Below are 18,038 nucleotides of genomic sequence, written 5' to 3'. Positions count from 1 at the left end.
TTTGTACAGGAGTTCTGCAGTATTTGTGAGAGGAAGGTCTGTTCGCCCAAATGAGTTTTGTCTGTGCAAGTTCAACAGCTTCTGCATCCAGGACTAATAGCCTGACAAGTTGTGTGGCCATGAAGTCCAACAAAATCCAAATGGATGAAGGTGTTTAGGCACTCTCAGAAGCTATAGTATACAAAGTAAATAATTTTGTATTTTTTCTGCTCCTATAAGTATTTACTCATTAGAAGCATGTTTCTGTCTTGGTTAATGACTCATTTGTTGAAACAGATTCCAACCTGTTTTATGCTGAAATTATATTCCAGGAAAAGCCTTGTATACAAGAGCCTCCCTGCAGAACCCGAAATGCAGATCCTTTACCCAAGCCACAAAAGCACATGAAGCACATGGAGCAGGAGCTCTCCTGAGCAACAGACATTGCCTTGCACGGCTGAAAAAGCCTGAATCAGCAAACAAAATAGAAAACTGAAGAGTTCTGTGGGAAATTCTAACCTGAAATGAAAAATAAATCTGTGACTGGCAGAGGAAGCTGAAACAGAGATTGGATGTGTAGAAAAATTGCTTCATGCTTCTAGACAATGTAATTCATGTTGCAACTGGGACAGAAGAATATCAACAGCCAGCAGCTATTGGATATGGCACGTGGTACTTCTGGATCAAGGGAAAGTGCTGAAAAAATGTTTATAGTAAATTATTGGAAAATGCAAAGAAAGCCTATGAGAAAAGTGGCCGAAGAAGTGAAAAATGATGCAGGGTGAGGCAATAGAGACATGCCTGAAAGCCTTGTGGTTGAATTGGAAGCTTCTACTATGCTGGAAAGTTACAGAAGCTGTAGAAAATATAAACATCAGGGAAACTTCTGAACTGCAAATGGAGCCATGAAGAGCAAAGACAGAGTGCTCATTACCAAGGCAGAACCAAAAAAGAGCTTGGTGGTGCATTTCAAAGAACTTGTGACCAGGCTCAGCTTCACCACATTTCAAAGTAACTGGGGAACCTGAATATTTTGCCCTTTTTTTTTTTTGTGGTAAGAACAGCAATGGAAAGCACAGGCCAAAGTGATCATGCTCAAAAGCATAGAGCAAGCAAAGAGTGTCGGGAGAAAAAGCCTCAAATAATGGGGAAGAAGTAAATTAATAAGTGTGAAGAACTGTTTGTGCCTGAGGAATGAGAGCGTGGTCAATGAGTTTATGCCTATGGTGAAGATGCCACACATTGGAGAGGTGTCCTTGCTTTGTGCTGAGAAAAGTCTTCTACAGTGATATGGCACAGGGTGAAAGATGCTGTGACTTTAGAATTTGAAGGAAAACAAACTGGCTTTGGATTGTGTAGAGACTGGCTGATCACACTGCAAATTACCACAGAGTGACCGTTCTCCATGAGAGGCATCTTCTTTTGCCATTGCTTTAACTGACCTCCAGAAGTCAACACTTGGATGAAGACACTTCCACAGTGGGGCACGCTTGGGATCTGCAAAGTCCCAAGAAGAAACATCAGAAACATGCACAGAGTACTCAGTGAGGGTAAGCAAAGGCACAGCAGCCGGTTCAGCTCAGAGGCTGCTTGGAATTGTTTGCTGCTGTTTGGTGTTGGCATGGACTGGTTATGGAATTCAGGGTTTAGTATAGATTCTGTACATTGCCAGGGTATAAAGGGACAGGGCACTGTGAGATGGCTCTGATAAGCTGGAAAGGAAGACAGATGTCCTGGCAAAGGTAGACGGAGCTCAGCCCCACATCAGTTAACTTCAATCCATACTCCTCATAACACAGATGTCATGTTGATGCAACGTCCTGATAATTTGGAGGAGCCATCTTTTTTCTAGCAAAACTAACAAGAAGGAGGTGAGATAAGGACGTGCATTCATAGCATGAGTAGGCATGGCATAGGGAAATAGGAAATAATGCAAACACAATTGCAATCCTGTGTTGCCGTACAGCTGGGACAGCTGGAAATGTCCCAAAGAGGTAGAGAGGAAAGTAGGTGCTTTTTCAAGATGAGTAGTTGGCACGAGATGGTAAAATTTGTCTTGTTGCAAAATTCTGCTGAAAAATCCTCAAGCAGCAATCTGTCATTGATGCTGTCAGAGAAAGTGCAGAGTCCTCATGAAGTGGGTACTCCACATTAGCATTTCTCAGCCAGTTTTAGATCATACTCTCCTTTCTGATAGCAGTCTGTGTGTGATCTCTGCACTTATATACAATTCTATTCCCACACCACGGTGAACACATGGTCAGCTTCTCATTAAAAGAAGCCTTCGGTGGTTATATTTTATATTAAAAATATAATTTCAGTGATAATTCAGATAGGGATCTGTCCCCACCAGCCCTTCCCACAGCTGTTCTGCAGCGTTGTGGGTGCAGACAGGTGTTGTGTCAGTGCACAGCAGCAGGTAGGTGTGTAATTCATGCATATGGCATCCCCAGCTTTCCATCCACCCCCCCACACTGAGAGTCAGTGTCTGAGGGAGGAGATTTGCACGTGCACATAAACATTTCCGTGGGGGACGTGGCAGGGGAGCAGGGAGTAGAGGGATGGAGCTTGGAGCTTGCTCTGCAGGGGCCAGACATGGTGGCCACCACAGCTTGGCCCTTTGCCCACTTCTGTCCCATCCCCACAGGCTGAGGGGAGGCAGGGCAGACACAGGGCTGGAGGTGATCACTTCTGCTCGTCATCCCGCTATGGAAAAGCTTCATCTCACTGTATCCCAAAGTGTGAGAGTGCATGCTTTAAATACCAGCAATTTTGAGATCATCTAAATCATGGGATAGAGACCAATGATGGAGAGAGCAAAATTCCTCAAGAGAATATTTAAGGAGATGCCTTAATGGAGAGCAAGGTATAACTGACCTCAAGACCAGCATGCTCCTAAAAGCAGAAGCAGCAGATGGCAAAGAGAAGTGAATATAGTTCACAGTTTGTGCACTGGTGGGAGGATGGGTGGATGAGTGTTCACAGCAGTCATGGATGATGAACAGACCTGGAGGGTAATGTTCCTTTAAGAAAGTGACCTAATCTCTAATGTAAACTACCTATAGGGGTATGTAAACATTTCCACTGGCTGGAAAAGTGTATATTCAACAGATTTGTAATCCCATAAAACCCCAAAGGCATGATGGAATGGAAATGTGGAAATGGGCTGTCTCATGTCAGGTTTGCAGCATGCTTCAATCTTCAGTGTCTGAAATCAGATAGGCCAGCACTACATTTTCTTTTGGAAAACCAGCTGGGTCTGTCATAACCTAGACTTGTCTCTCAAACCAATTAGCGGGTATTTTTAAACATATAAAAATATGCTTAAGTTGTATTTCAATCCTTTTGGCTGGCTGGCTTTTAAAATTTTCATATTGTTTAAATAACTTTCAGATTACAGCACAGTAGGTGTTAAATCTCTCAAGTATACTTAATTGGTTACTTTTTTCCCCCCAGCTTGCTGTGGGTATCAAGCCAGGGATTCTTGTCAAAACTGAGGTGAATGTCACCACTGGAGGTCAAGTGAAGATTCAACCTCAGGTGTGTTACATGTGTTCACCTAACAAAGTGCCCCTGATGGCAAACCAGCAGTCACCCCTTCCCAGCCTCCCAGCCCCCCCTGAATGTCAACTAGCTGTAGGTATTTGCTGAATGTGGAGTAGGTAAATAGCCAAAGGTGGGCACTAAAGTGGGGAGAGTCATTTGAGGCTTTTTGTTGACAGAGGAGGGTGTTCCACGTGTGATAAAGCCCAACAGTAACCAAACAGTTTGTACTGCAGAGGTTAAAAAACCCTGTCCCGACTCATTTTTGTCATTGCCCATTGAAAGCCAGTTCCACCAAAACTACACCCTAAGTTTTGAGGCAGGAAATTCCAACTATTTCTCATAAAGGAGACTGTTCTTTTTTTCACCGTCCAGGAAAATGTACTTTGAAGATATAAAAAATTTAGCAGTTAATTTTTTTCCTGGAGCCAGCGCTTGCTACATCACATCCATTCCCATTGCTGTCAATCATTATCCAGCCAGCATATTGTTCAGAAGGTGGAGCTGTCAGGCAGAAGGAATGAAAGGTAAGAAAGGGAAGGCTTCTGCTTCTTGCTGATGCCAAGGGTAAGTGAGATTAAGTCAAACCTTTAAACAGAGTCCCCTTTCTGTGCCCCACCCCCTGCTCCTATATAACACACACTGCATTTAGCAATACCTGCTTTCACCCAGCCGGTGGTGGGGTGTGAGTGCCTGCTCTCCACCCCAGCTGATGGATGCTCTGGCCAGCAGCCCCCTTGGGTGGCTCTGCGCAGGTGTCACTGCGCTTTTTGGGGTGACCGCGCTCTGCAGGGCCGAGAGGAGCCCCATGGACAAAGCAAATGTGCTGGTCTGGAGCCTCCTGCCTGCCTTGCTGGGGCTGCTCTGCGTGGCCCTGCTGGGGGCTGCTGGGGGGCTGGTGGTTTTTTTGGCCACGTGCCTCATCTCCTCCACGTACCTGGGCGGCCAAATTCTGCTGCCTGTGGGTGACAAAGCCGTGCTCGTCACAGGTAAGGTGCTGCAGGAAACAAAAACTGGCTTTTCTCACAAGTGGGCTGGAAAACTTTGTGTTCCTCGGGTTAGGGATCTATAAAGTGCATGCTTGTAAGAGTTCTTTTATTTTTTTTTTTTTTTTGCTTGTTTTATTTGCTTTGGCAGAGATTTTTTTTTCCCCCTAGGTAAATAAATGTTCTGAAATTAAGCAGAAAAGCATCTTAATAGATGCTATTATTTTTTTAGTGTCTCATTTAATCTTTACAAGTAGCTTTTTAGGCATGCTTGTGAAATTAACTGGTGCAAAAAGCATGAGAATACTTAGGGTGGTCTAATTTTTTAGGAGAGACTTATTAATTTGTGGGAGCCCTCAGAACAGTACATTCATTCATTACTTTTGTTTAATTGAATGTATTGTGCTGGTTATGGGTGTACAGTTAGTTATCTTTGGAGGGGTGTGTGTGTACACAGTGCACACTGTATATCATGCAAATATTTCAAGACACTGGTTTGGTGCCATCTCTTTGAAACAATGTGTGAAATCATTCATGAGGGATTAATTCCCTTCACTAGCAGTGAAAGTTCAGAGCTAATTAATTCAGTATCTATTAACACTGATCTACTCAAAACACACTTTTATTTTGCAGGGATGGACATTTTTCTAGTGTTGTGGCTTTTCTCCTATTTCTTGTAAAACTTTAGATGTTGTTTATTTAGATGTTTTTTGTTTGTGTTAATCAAACCTTTAAACTGGAGTGCCTGCCAACTGCTTCTTGCACTGTTAATTTGCTGGGTTTTGTTTTATTTTCTGGTTTGTTTTTTTCTTTTTCCCCTCTGGAAAGCTGAATTAAGTTGTTTTGGTTTATATAGCATTTTCTTGCAGAATTTAATTTTGTTTTATAGAGACACCTGGAAATAATTTAGATTTGCCTAGCAAGCTTTAATATGGAGATTAAATATAAAAGTTGAGAGGGGGCAAGTTCTGCCCTTGCAGTTTATCTGCCAACTGGGTTTCTCCCTGCAGGTGTATCAGATGAAGATGGGTATTGGCAGGGGGAATTTGGGAGCAATCCTATCCCACCTCTGCAGGCTCAGGGGTTGCTCTTGCACTTGGGCATCTCCTTGCTCTTTGTAAGACTGCACATCTTCAGGAAAAAGCACTCTCTGGGAGCTTACCTGCTCTGGAGGATCTGAATTAGGATGGTATAAGGGAGTAAAGAACATTTGGTTAAAGTCCAGTCAGTGAATGTGCTGCAACTGTCCTGAAGAAATCTAAGTTTGGACATCTCTGACAGCTGATTTATTTGAGGAGGCTATTTTTTGTCTTTATTTGAATCCTGTGCAATCAATCAAGCCCTCTATCTACTGAAACAAAAGTTTTACTGAGCATGTGTCTTGGTTAAATTGTTCTGATTGTAGTATTCTTCCCCATACCAACTATAGGGCGTGTGTCCATGTGCATCTGCAAGGTGCCTTTAAATAGATTTTGGTGTAATTTTCTCCAGTTTAAACAAGACCTGAGGCAGGCACTTTGTGGAAAATGGTGATTTTTGATTCTTTTTTCCCCCCCTCCCCCTTTCAGCCCCTCAGGGTTGAGGAATGTGGCTGTTTCTGGGCAGCTGCCACAGTTTCTGGCTGCCTTTGGCCAGAGGCTGGAGTAATCTCTGCTTCTCTCCCTGGATTTTGTCCTATATTGTTCTGGTCCTCTCTGGATGGAGGGAGGTGCTGGTGCTGCTGTGCATTATTTAATCCCACAGTTACTGGAGTACTGGGATAAGGGAAGACTGTGCCCAGTTGTTAAAGTGCTTTTCCACATGAATAATTATGGGCATGTGAGCAGGCTTAGACCTGTTGCTGGAACTCTTCTCTTGATCCTCTTGCTGGGACTGAGTGCTACAGTGTCCTAAAACAGAAGCTCCTGGGCATGTGAACACTTTAGTGTAGTTTGGTAAACCCAATAACCACCTTCCCTAAAAATTAAATTACCACGAAGATCCAAAATAACAGGAATTGTGGAATTCTGTCCTCACTTATTCTGTGAGCAGTGGGATGAATTTCTCCAGTTAATTTGGTCTTTCCATTCTTGGTGTGTGATTCGGTGTTTTATGCTCAGCATGAGTCAATCATAAATTCTCAGTAATGATTCACTTACAGTCAGTAGTGACTGCCTTCCTTACAATAAATCCTCTCATAATTCACAAATTGTTTCAGACAAGACTCTTGCAGGAGTGTGGTTGAGGGGGAATTATATGTTTTTTTTCCCTATAGAGACCGAACTACTGTTTAAATTCTAGGAGTTGAAGTGTAAAGTTTCTCAGGACTTCAGAAACAGGTCTGAAACTCAAATCATACTTTTTTTTTTTTTTCCCCAAAAAAGGCCAGGGACAAACCCAGTATCAGGCACAGATAAACACTACTGTTATTTCCTTATCAGGATTGCTACCCCAGTCCCACGTTCAATCTGTACTCTGCCCACTCTCCAGTTAAAGCTGCATTGTAAAACTTAAACAGTATTTAGCTGTGGCTGTGTACTTTCTGGGAAGGATGAAAAGGGAAGGATTTGACCCAAAAGTAGGGTTTTTCACTAAAAGGAAAAGAAAGAATGATGCTCCACCCCCAAACCTAGAAATCTGTCATGTCTCTGGGATATTTGCAGGCCTCTTCATGTCTCTTAAGGAAATTCCAAGAATGCAGGTTTGTTCTTTCAGGTCAGGACTGGAGAAGCTTAATGTGATACTTGTAATACTCTACTGCATCTTCAACAAATTGCAGACTTCTAAAATGCCAAAAAAACAGATGCATTTTCTTTTAAGGAATTAAATAGAGCATGAGTAATCCTTTCCTGCATCATGCACTGATTGATCCGGGCATTTGGTATGTGTTTCCTTCAAGCCACCTGGAATTAATTTTTTTTCACCTTTCAGAACTAAAGCCCCAGTTAAAAGACAGAATCCAGAGATTAAAATCTAACCTGATTACATGAGTCTCTTTGGCAGTCAAATTCTATTGACTAGACTTTGAGTGCAGGAGCAGACCTGTGAATAACTGTGATTGTATCTGCCTTGGTGTGCTGAAATCACAGACTAACCCTTAGAAGTTTATGGTCGGGTTAAGTAGGGAGTATTGCAGCTCTTTCACAAACAGGAAAACAGTAAAAAAACTGGCAGGAGTTCCAGTCCTTTGTCCCACATTCAGGTTTCCAGAGTTTGGAAGCTGGGTGTTTATGTAGTAAATTGCTGTTGCAGGAGATAGTCAAGCCCTGGGGTAGCTCCGTGGATCTGGTGCAGAGCAGCATCTCCAGGAGCTTTCTTTGCCCTGGTTACAGTGGAGGGTGTGGTGCAGAACAGGCTGATGTGTCTCTGCTTTACAGTGCAAAAACTGTATTAATGTCTTCAACTCCTCATTTTCCTCATGATATCCTTTGCAAAACTCCTGATGCACAGTCCCTATAAACTCCTTCCCCATCTCTAGCTGTGGGAGGGACTTTTGACAGAGGCAGGGAGGGACAGGACAAGGGGGAATGGCTTTAAACTGGAAGACAGTAGGTTTAGATTGGATATTAGAAAGAAATTCTCCCCTGTGAGGGCAGTGAGGCCCTGGCACAGGGTGCCCAGAGAAGCTGTGGCTGCCCCATCCCTGGAATTGTTCCAGGCCATTTTGGATGGCACTTGGAGCAACCTGCTCTAGTGGAAGGTGTCCCTGCCCATAGCAGGGGGGTTGGAATGAGATATCTTTAAGGTCCTTTCCAACCCAAACCATTCTATGATTCTTTCAATAGCAGCAGCAAAGGGAGAGACTTGTGAATCAATCAAATTATTTGTTAAATATTCATCATCTCTACCTGGTGGGAGGAATTGCACAACTGTGATTCCAAAGGCCATTGTGTGTTTGCTTCCTGCAGTTGGTGGGTCATTGCTTCATATAGACAAAGTCTGAGAATAAGCTGGGAAGAGCATAGAAAGGATAAGAGAAATTCTGGTTCAAGTTTGAATGAATTAAATAGCTGACTTAGCACAAAGATGCTATTCTGAAGCTTTCTTAGGGTTTGAAAGCATTGAACTCCTTTGCAGGTAAAGAAACAGTTGCTTAGCTTTGTCTTGGTTACAAACTGTAAGAGAAAAGTGCTTATCAGAGGGGTCTGGGTGGTAGATGTTTGAATAAAACAATGCTCCTTTTTTGAATTAAAAAATAGAACCCAAGAATCTGAATGGAAAAATGCCCTATAATTCCTTTGTCCATCAGAGATTTCAAATTAAAACATTAGTGTGTTTTTTCTTTTTTTTTCTTAGATACTTTTGTTATCAGGTTTGGGACTGCATATTTGTATAAAACCAATCTAGGGGTTTATTTCCTCTGTATATGTGAAGCAAGTTCATAGAATCTGTCAGTGGAAGAGCACGAGCTGGTGCCATCAGCTCTGAGCCAAGAGAACGTGATCTGTCAATCTTTGTGGAACATTCAGAGGTCCAGCTCCTCCAACCTTCAGATCTGAACCTCTTTTCCTACTGACATATGCATTTCAGGGACTTTGCCATCATCTATTTGTTTACATTTGCATGGATTTCCAATGTGTGTATTTTTTTACTTTTTTTTTTTTCTTCTCATGACAGTATGGGACAGACCCACTTTTCAAGTGTCTTTTGGATGCTTTCAGGAAGCGACACCGGGATTGGACACGCACTGGCTAAATACCTGGATAGCTTAGGTTTTGTTGTGTTTGCTGGGGTTTTGGATAAGGACGGACCTGGAGCTGAGGAACTGCGACGGAGCTGCTCTGGGAGACTCTCTCTCCTGCAGCTGGATGTAACCAATGCCACTCAAGTCAAGGAAGCCTACCTGAAAGTCTCAGAGAAGGTGCAAAGTACAGGTACAGCTTTTATTCCATTTTAGTGGGAGCATTAGTGTAGCTGCTCACCAGGTGCATCTCTTAACTGTTGGCTGCATCATGGCTTGTGTGTGTAGGTCATTTCCATGGCACAACCTTGGGCAGTCAGGATATTTCCATTGATGACTCCTGCTTTCTGGGACATAGGAGAATGGTGATGACTGTTCATGGAGCGGGGAATGTGTATCTGCAGCTGCAGATCATCTCTGCTTCTGTCCGGAGGCACCATCCCTCTCATCAGTGTAATCCTTATGCCGTTGATTTCCTGCTTTTTGGCTGTGTATTTTCTGTGCTTTCTCCTCTTCCCAGGACTCTGGGGTGTTGTGAACAATGCAGGCATCCTGGGCTTCCCTGCTGATGGTGAGCTGCTCCCCATGAGCAACTACAGGCAGTGCATGGAGGTGAATTTCTTTGGGGCCGTGGAATTGTCCAAGACCTTCTTACCGTTACTTCGGAAGTCACAGGGGAGGCTGGTTAACATGTCCAGCATGGCAGGTGAGCTGAGCCAAAGCACCAGATAAATTTCTGGAGCAACAGAAAAAACAATGAACTTCCTTGGCAGAAGTGCTGAGGAAGGTATCAGTCAGTCTTTCTTGTCTATACACCCAGGGAATTAATATTAAGGGAATGAGTTCAGGTTTTGGTTTTTTTTTTTTTTGTTTGAGAGACTGTTTCCAGAAAACAGCTTTTAAAGAAGAGTTTAGTTTGGCTAAAAGTATCCTGTGACAGAAAAGACAGTAAAATTCAGATCTTGTGTTCTAGATGCTATGAGTGATAACTTTGTGAGCTTCCATAAAGATGGGTGGTGCCTCACAGATATTTCTATAACATGTTCAGCTGGAAGTCTGTGACCACCTCAGTGTGTGATATCTGCTGATAATCTGGGAGCTGAAGAGCTTATGTTTATATTTATTTAAAAATATTTTGGATATCTTCTTAGAAATCCCTAGGCCTAACTTATTAGCTAAGTGGTAAATTTTTATTAAAAAAACCCAAACCCCAAACCTACAACCTTTTAAAAAAATTACCCTGTGCTTTCCAGTTTTTTCCCCTAAATTGTTCATGCTATATATATGTATAACATGTCCTGCTATTCTTGGAGGACAGCTGAGATGCCAATATGTAGGAAGTAATGTAATACATTATCTGGTAGCCAACAGCTGAGGAGTAAGAATGCTCCTTTGAAACTGAGACCTCCTAGAAGCAGGATGTCATGCTGCTGGAAAGTATTTTGGTTTCAGAATTCTTAAGTCTTTACTGTATCATGTGCTTCCCAAATTTTCCTTTGCTCTATCTGCTTGGACCCTTCTGTACAATTGGAGTCCACCCAAATCCTGCTGTATTGCTGGGGTGGCTTGTGAAGGTGTGACCTGGTGTTCACAGCTTACATGAGGATGTGGCTGCAGTCTGGTTCTGACACTGTAAACTGTATTCTCTTTATAATCCCAAAGATGTTCTATATCTGCATGTTTGCAGTGAGAACTTCTGTTTTCCTTCATGCACAATTTTAGAAATTATACAAGGATTTGCATAAGTGTAATTTCTCTGGTGACTGCTATAAAGAGTCCAGCCCAGAGGAAGAGCCTGAGAGAATTTTGAACTCAAAAGGAAGGTCCAGGTGTACTACTCTGGTACTAATCACACAGGGAGCTCTGTTTCAGAAGTTATCTTCTCCAACTCCTGCAACTTCCCTTGCCTGGTTGGATGGGTGCTACAAGTGAAAATTAAATTATTTTACAAAAAAAAGGGGTTGGGGTGGGTGGTGAAGGAAGTATCTATAGGGAAACTATATGGAAGTGAGAAAACAGACAAGGCAGGCTCAGGGTAAGAAAGTTCCAGGTAAAATGTTAGCAAGAAAAATGTTGCCTGTTTCAGTTACCACTACTGAAGTTTCTCCATATTAAAATAATTGCTCTGACTAAAGCTGTCTTGAATCTTCTAGATCTAAAATATATGGAGAGTTTTAATCTTGCTGTGAAAACACTTAACAAGGTCTTAAATATTTAAATATCTTAAATGATGATACAGAATAACTCCTGTGTTCTTCTCACAGTATCAGTGTAAACAGAGTAAACTCTTTTATGTAACAGTTGCCTGTATGAGTGTGTGTTCATAGTTCATTGCTGACACTTTAAGAAATCAGGACGGAATTATCAGAAGGACCTTTCTGGTGCTGCTTTGCCCACCAGCTCTTGCAAGCACAGAGGCTGAGGCCAGACCTCTGTTTCCTCTGGGTGCCCAGGTGAAGCCTGCACTGGTGTTTTGGGGCAGATGTCTTAATTCTTGGCACGAATCCCTGAGCTGCCTTGCAGGGATAAATGGAGAGCTTCCCTGTGCTGAGTAATTTGCCCTTACAGGAGTTGATAATGACCCTGCTTAAACTATAGCTGTCTGCAGAGATGTTCTTGCCTGCAGGCTGCTTTGGGTGAATAGCTTCTTCTTAATGCAGGGTCTGAGGGTCCTTTAGTAAAACATTAGTGGAAAAGTCAGTGAGGTCTCATTGTGCCGAATCTCTTCCTGTCTGTGTAGAGCTCATTTAACTGGACCCAGGTTAGCCTGACCTCAAAGGGAAAAGTATGTGATTCAATTGGCTCAAACCAATTGAAACTCCAGCTTATTCAGGTGCATACAGAAGAATAATTAACAAATAATTGGCCTGACTTCTTTAAAGAAATGATTCTGTGTAAGAAGATGATACCCTGGTCTTTGCAGTGCAATACCCAATAGAAGGCACTGGTGGCTTACCTGAAAATTCCCCTGTATCCAAGTCTTTTCTTTTAAAGGACTCAAACACATTGAGGTGAATGTGTAATACGTGAAACAGAGGCTGTAGAGGAGGGTATGTCCAACTGTCCATGCAGGCAGGAGGAGGGATGTGCCTCAAGAAGGGCCGTCCATTCTGTCCCCTTCTCCCTGCTGCCAGCGCAGCCCGTGGTGGCTGTGATGACCCTAATCCTGGCAGAGCTGCTCTGTGTGGTGATAACACCAACCCTGTGGAGGAAGTGGGAGGGCTGAAGAAGGACAATATGTTCAAACCAAAGCATGGGTTTTTCTAAAGCTGGATAAGGGACAGTCTGATGGTTTCCGGGACAGAGGAAATCTCTGAATTTGGAAAATTTTGTTTTCTGGAAGCTCGTTTTTGTAAACATAGAGATTTCTTTTAAATTCACCAAAAATATTGTCTGCTTTCTTATCTTTTTCATGTGGACAAATGCTTCTGGGATTGGAGCAGATGAGTTATAACTATAGGCTGGGAATCTGCTTCTATGATGGGTCTTGGGGAAGTCCTGTCACCTGCAGAGCGAGATTCCAGCTTTGATTTGTACACAGAGGTTTTCTGCACTGTTGTCTCTGGTCTTTCTGAAAGCGTCTGGAAAGAAGAGGAAAATAAGTTGGCTTTAAAAAGCTGGAATTGAGATTACTTACCCTGTTCTAACTATGGTTTATTGTAGGAGCTTGAAATTCGTGTTACAGCGATGAGAACGGGAGCATAAAACTACTGCTTCACTATTTGTATGAACTAAAACATTATCTGTGCTTCTCAAACCAACAGTCATAACTTTCAGCAGTTTTTACCCTTAAATGCAATACAGTTTATTTTTCTGCCCTACAAGGTGTCTTATCAGGTGTTACCACGCATAACTGCCATAAGCAACTGTTAATTTACAACTTTCACTCTTTTTTAACCTCTAGCAAGAAATGATTCCCTCACTGACTTGTCTTTAACCTCAGTGAGAGACGCATAATTCTTGTTGTGCTATAATCTTCCTTCTAAATCATGAAAATAAAGGCTGGAAAGAGCCACCGCTGAAGTTTATCATGTTTATATTGCTCCTGCAGGAGGCATTCCACTACCGAGGTATGCTGCGTATGGTGCATCAAAAGCAGCTCTGTCCATGTTTTCTGGAGTAATGAGGCAAGAGCTTTCCAAATGGGGAATTAAAGTTGCTGCAATTCATCCGTCTGGCTTCAGAACAGGTTGGTGTTTGACATCTTGGGTTGTTCTTTCTGACTCTCCTCTTTCCCCGTAGTCCAGCGTCCTCAAACAGAGCCCTGAGTGATGTCCAGGAGCCAGACTTTTTTTGCTATTCTTCATGTTGGTTATGAAAATTAAGATCTGTGTTTTTTGTGAGAGATACTCCCTCCAGTACAGCACACTGCCTGCCTCTGCCTCTCCTGGGCACAGCTGTCTTTGCTGTGACTTCAGGCAGTTGGTGCCTTCCCTTTGCTCCAGCTTGGTTGAAGCTGATGAACCAAGTGTGTTTGATTTGGGTGTTAGGACTTGCTTGTTCTGCATGAGAGCTCCAGGTCTCCCTGTCAGTCCTGCCTTCCTCAGCATCAGAGCTCTCCTTACTGAGTTGCTCCATCCTGCATGGCAGTATCTGCAGCAATACCTGTCATCCTGCTTACCTGCTGTCGATACCACTCTGTGTAGCCTCTGATCTTTCCTCTCCTTCCCTTTATTGTGCTCCTGCTGCTTTCTGTTCCAAATCCTTCTCCTCCTTCCACTGATCCAAGCACTCCTTGCAGAGCCTGTTTGGGTTCCAGACTCATCTCCTGCTGCAGGTGCCCTTGCTGCACCCTGTGCCTGCCTGGTGTCACACAGATGCCTGTTCTGTGGGCGCACCTGGCAGCTGTTTGAGGACAACATCAAATCCCATTGCTCCCTACTCAGCAAGCCCTGGTGACTTCATAGAGACAATTTTTATGATGATTAAAAGCAAAGTGGTCTTTTTCATAAAATGTCCCTTCCCCTAATGCTTCCCCTCCTGGGGAGGGGCCCTGTGGGGCACTGGGCTCTGACAGCCCTGTGTGGTCAGTGGAACCTGCCTGAGGCTTTACCTTCAGGGCCCTGCTTAGCACTGCTCAGAATTATGGATCAAAATGAGTCCTGGGAATTGAGATTTAAATATTTATTTAAAGATTTTTCTTTATTTGCAATGCTTAATTCTTGATGTTAAGGCAATAATTGTATTGGAGAAGCCACTGCTTTCATTCCTACATGATGCAGATGGGGTGGAAAAATAGATTTATTTATATTTTTAAATCTATCCTAACACAAGGCTCATCCTTCATGAAATTAGTTATTGAAATACTAATGTCACTTGTGAAAGGGGAGCTTAGCACTTGGCCAACCCAGCTGAATCCTGTTCATCTTAGTTTGCCTGTCTGTCCTCAGTTGCTGACATCTGTTAATAAATATTGATTGGAAACAACCAGAAAATGAATAAGGACAGAATGGCAAAGGGCTGGAAGAGAGGAAAAGAAAAAATGCTGACTTGGCTGTGAGGGAGCCTTTTTAGGTAGAGTTGGTAACCAAATGATGCATGAACCTTATGCTTTTTGTGTAGTCTGAACTTTGTGCTTTCCCTTCTTTTCCAAGTCAAAGCCCTTGCAGTAACCAGCTGTGGTGTTTCTTCTTCACTGACACAGTTCAGAACAATTGTGAATCAGATTGGTGATGGAAAACAACTTGTTGACTATGAATTACAGATGATTTTTTTAATATTCAGCCCCAAACCCACTTGCTATCCTGTGATGTTGCTACTGCAGGTATACAAGGCACATCCGACCTGTGGGATAAGCAGGAGAAGGAGCTGATGGAGAACCTCCCAGCAGACACCAGGCAGGCCTATGGTGAGGACTATCTCCAGGGGCTGAGGAGCTACCTCCTCCACATGCCTGCCTGCTGTGACCCCGACCTGTCCCCTGTGCTGGGCGATGTCCTGCACGCTCTGCTGGCCAGGAGACCCCACGGGCTGTACACCCCTGGCAAAGGGGCTTACCTGCTCCTCTGCATCTTCTGCTGCTTCCCTCTCTGGTGCTATGACTTCTTCATTAGCAAGATGCTGAGTGCTGAGCCTGTTCCAAGGGAGCAGAGAACATCAGAAGATGAAAGCAAAAACCTCTAAGGTGTCCATCAGCATTTGTCTCACTTGATGAGATAGCTGGGAAAAACTCTATTTATGGTACTGTCTTTGTTAAGTTGAATTTACACTGCCTTGCAAAGAGGTAAATCTTTGTGTTAAGAGTAATGTGGAAAAGCAGTGCATAAACAGAAATAGAAAGCTATTCCCAGATGGGGCATTTTTTGAGGAATTTCAGTGTTTTCCTATGTCTTTATATCCTGGCCTCTTTAGCCACCAGTGTGCTTGTAGCAAATGTGGGTGGAGTCCTTCCCAAATCTTCATTCATGAAGCCTGGCCATGATGATGATGAAATCCTGCCTTCTGTGTAAGGTATCTCACAAATTATATGGTGCCTGTCTGCTTCACAAGGCATCACCAGCACACAGACAGATGCATAGCCTGTTTCTGAAAACAAAACAACCTTGAGAGTCAATAACCTTCTTAAATGTTATAAGGAGTTACATATATTCCTATCCTTGGAGGCATTTAGAAATGTCTAATAAAAGTCTTTCCCAGTGCAGCTGCAGCCTAATATGTTTGAGGTTTTGATTCTGTTGCTGTTGAACTTGTGAAATTATTGTATTTCTCCCCCTCCCCAAGTTTTGTGATGTATAATTGTGAAGTTTAGAATATGTTCTCTTTGCCGACTAGGCAACATAAATTAGTTGAGGGGGGGGAATGAATGAAGACAGATCAAGACCTTTGTGAAGAAATAAACAATTTCCTTCCTACAGTGATAGTGAGTGTCATAGTAAGTGTATCAGCTGCTGATTTGATGTGGCTGTCTGGGTCTTTCTGAGCATTGCCTGCATATGCCTGTGCATATCTAATTATCAGTAAAGTCTCACCTCACTTCTGCTTTTTGTGCTATTCCTCACTCAGTTATGGGTTCACAAGAAGTCATGTTGTTGCCCATTTCTCCTGATACCTTCTTGTCTCCTTCTGCTTTGGGGGGAGTTTGTGCTCACTCAGTCTCCATGTTGGCTTTACTGGAGACCAGTGTCCATCTTCTAATTTGACTGTGGTTGCTCCCCTTCTCTAAATTCATTCTAGGTGATGCATTTCTTTTCAAGTGCTGAAAAATTAAAAGTGATCACATTCTGGGTTTTAAATGTAGATGAACACTTTTCCTTTCCTCTCTGAGCAACTTCTGTCATAATCCTAGTGGTGTGATGTCCTCTTGCAGCCAACTGGACAAAATCGCTATTTAATTTGCATTTATAGTGTTTATTCAGTCACCTTCCTGGGTCTTCTATATCAATGCAAGTCTCCTGTAAATGCACAGAGGATGCTCAGAGGGCTTGGGCCATCTTTTTAATCTTTGCCCCAGTGGGGAAATCCCCCTGTCCTGTACATTGTGTCACAATTACTGCTTTTGCTACTGAGGTTTATCACCAGGCAGCTTTGTATCAGTCCCCTGATTACAGACTTTTGCTTTCCTTTGGGGAAGTGTGACAAAAAATGTTTTAAACTCAGAAAATCTGGGACTATTTCTCTCTCTCTCTGCCAATTTCTTCCTTTATCTATTTCCCTAATTTTTTATGTGTCAGCAGAAAGGCTTAATTAAAAAGAAAATATTTAGTGACTGCATGGCTGTGACTCTTTCTGTCTTGTCTGACTCTTTGTCCTTTTTGAGAATCAGGGCTGCATTCCCTCCCTTCCTGGGCTGCCCTTGGTCCCAGAGCAGGAGAGCACTGAGGAGGAATGTGGTGGGAGCTTCTCCAGGGAAAAGAGCCAAGATGGCAATTGGTGCCCTGTTTTGGCAGGACATGATCTCAGCTGGCACAGGGGCAGCTTGTGAGCTGGAAGGAAAGGAGAGTGCCATAATGGGTGGCAACCTCTGAATTGTGGCTGCCTTTGGGTGAGGGAACTTGCTGGCTGTCAGCCTATCTCTGTCTCCATCCTGGATGGAGGTGGTTGTTTTTCTCTTCACACCCAATTTACGTGTAAATTCTGTGGGCTGTAATTTTGCCCTTAGGTGCATTTTACATTATACAACCAAAATTCTCTTAGCAGTCAGTTAGCTGTTTTGCCTACCAATCTTCATAACAATCTTTAATTGTTGCTTTGTTATCTGGCTGTGGTTATAAAATGTAATTTTTTTCTCTCCCCTTGACTTTCTTAATGGGAATATTATCTTGCACGTTTCAGACATATTAAACTAGGCATTTACTTGGAAGTTTTGACTTAATTTTATTTTTTTTTAACTTTTATTTCCCAAGAAATTTCTATCCGGAATAGTCATTTTATATCTCTTCACCTAACTACAAAGATATTTTAGCAAACCTCAAACAACTGTGGTATCAAAAATTGCTGTTAGTTTTTTCCTACAGGGAATCTTACTTTGTGTTTTAAAGATAATTCTGTTGTAACACATTATCGAATTATGTGTCATTTAATGGGCCATAGTATTAGAAGTAGATTTCTTTTACTGAGGGCTTGTATTGCAAACAATCCCAACTGTGAGACTGGGAGAACTGCAGAATAAATCACATGTGTTTGTGGCCAACAAGACCCTGTGGATTTTAGAGCTTGTGCTCTCGAGGACAAATGTCTGGGTGTTATGCTCTTTCTCTTACCATAAAGGCTGATCTAATGCAAAGGTATTTTAGGGGTGGGAAGAGAGGATATTTAGTTCTGGCAGTGGAAACTGATGTATTAAAAACCTCAGATTAACTGCCACGGTTTGGGCCTATTTTCAAAGATAACATTTCTAAAAAAATGCATATGGTGTGAAGGAAAGCACCTGA

At 42.7% G+C, this 18,038-nt stretch overlaps 1 protein-coding gene across 1 annotated transcript; it reads left to right on the top strand.

The window, feature by feature from the left end:
- Window positions 1-582: 582 nt before the first annotated feature.
- On the top strand, window positions 583-16,890 carry HSD17B2 (hydroxysteroid 17-beta dehydrogenase 2). Its single transcript, XM_051801788.1, has 7 exons — window positions 583-1,529; window positions 3,436-3,519; window positions 3,898-4,511; window positions 9,149-9,361; window positions 9,689-9,874; window positions 13,220-13,357; window positions 14,933-16,890. The coding sequence occupies exons 3-7, from the start codon at window positions 4,235-4,237 to the stop codon at window positions 15,289-15,291; spliced, it is 1,173 nt and encodes a 390-aa protein (XP_051657748.1). The 5' UTR covers window positions 583-1,529; window positions 3,436-3,519; window positions 3,898-4,234; the 3' UTR covers window positions 15,292-16,890.
- The last annotated feature ends 1,148 nt before the right edge of the window (window positions 16,891-18,038 follow it).

Source organism: Manacus candei, unplaced genomic scaffold, assembly GCF_025592945.1.
Source record: "Manacus candei isolate 608988 ecotype Guabito, Panama unplaced genomic scaffold, ASM2559294v1 h1tg000053l, whole genome shotgun sequence".
Classification (NCBI taxonomy): domain Eukaryota; kingdom Metazoa; phylum Chordata; class Aves; order Passeriformes; family Pipridae; genus Manacus; species Manacus candei.
Note: the sequence above shows the minus strand (reverse complement) of the source record. Positions and strands in the feature narration are given on the sequence as shown.

Bases quoted from the DNA above. Each gene is read 5' to 3' on its own strand.
- HSD17B2 (XM_051801788.1), top strand. From the start codon at position 4,235: ATGGATGCTCTGGCCAGCAGCCCCCTTGGGTGGCTCTGCGCAGGTGTC. The intron at 4,512-9,148 runs GTAAGGTGCTGC...GGATGCTTTCAG, and splicing joins CAAAGCCGTGCTCGTCACAG to GAAGCGACACCGGGATTGGA. The intron at 13,358-14,932 runs GTTGGTGTTTGA...TTGCTACTGCAG, and splicing joins TCCGTCTGGCTTCAGAACAG to GTATACAAGGCACATCCGAC.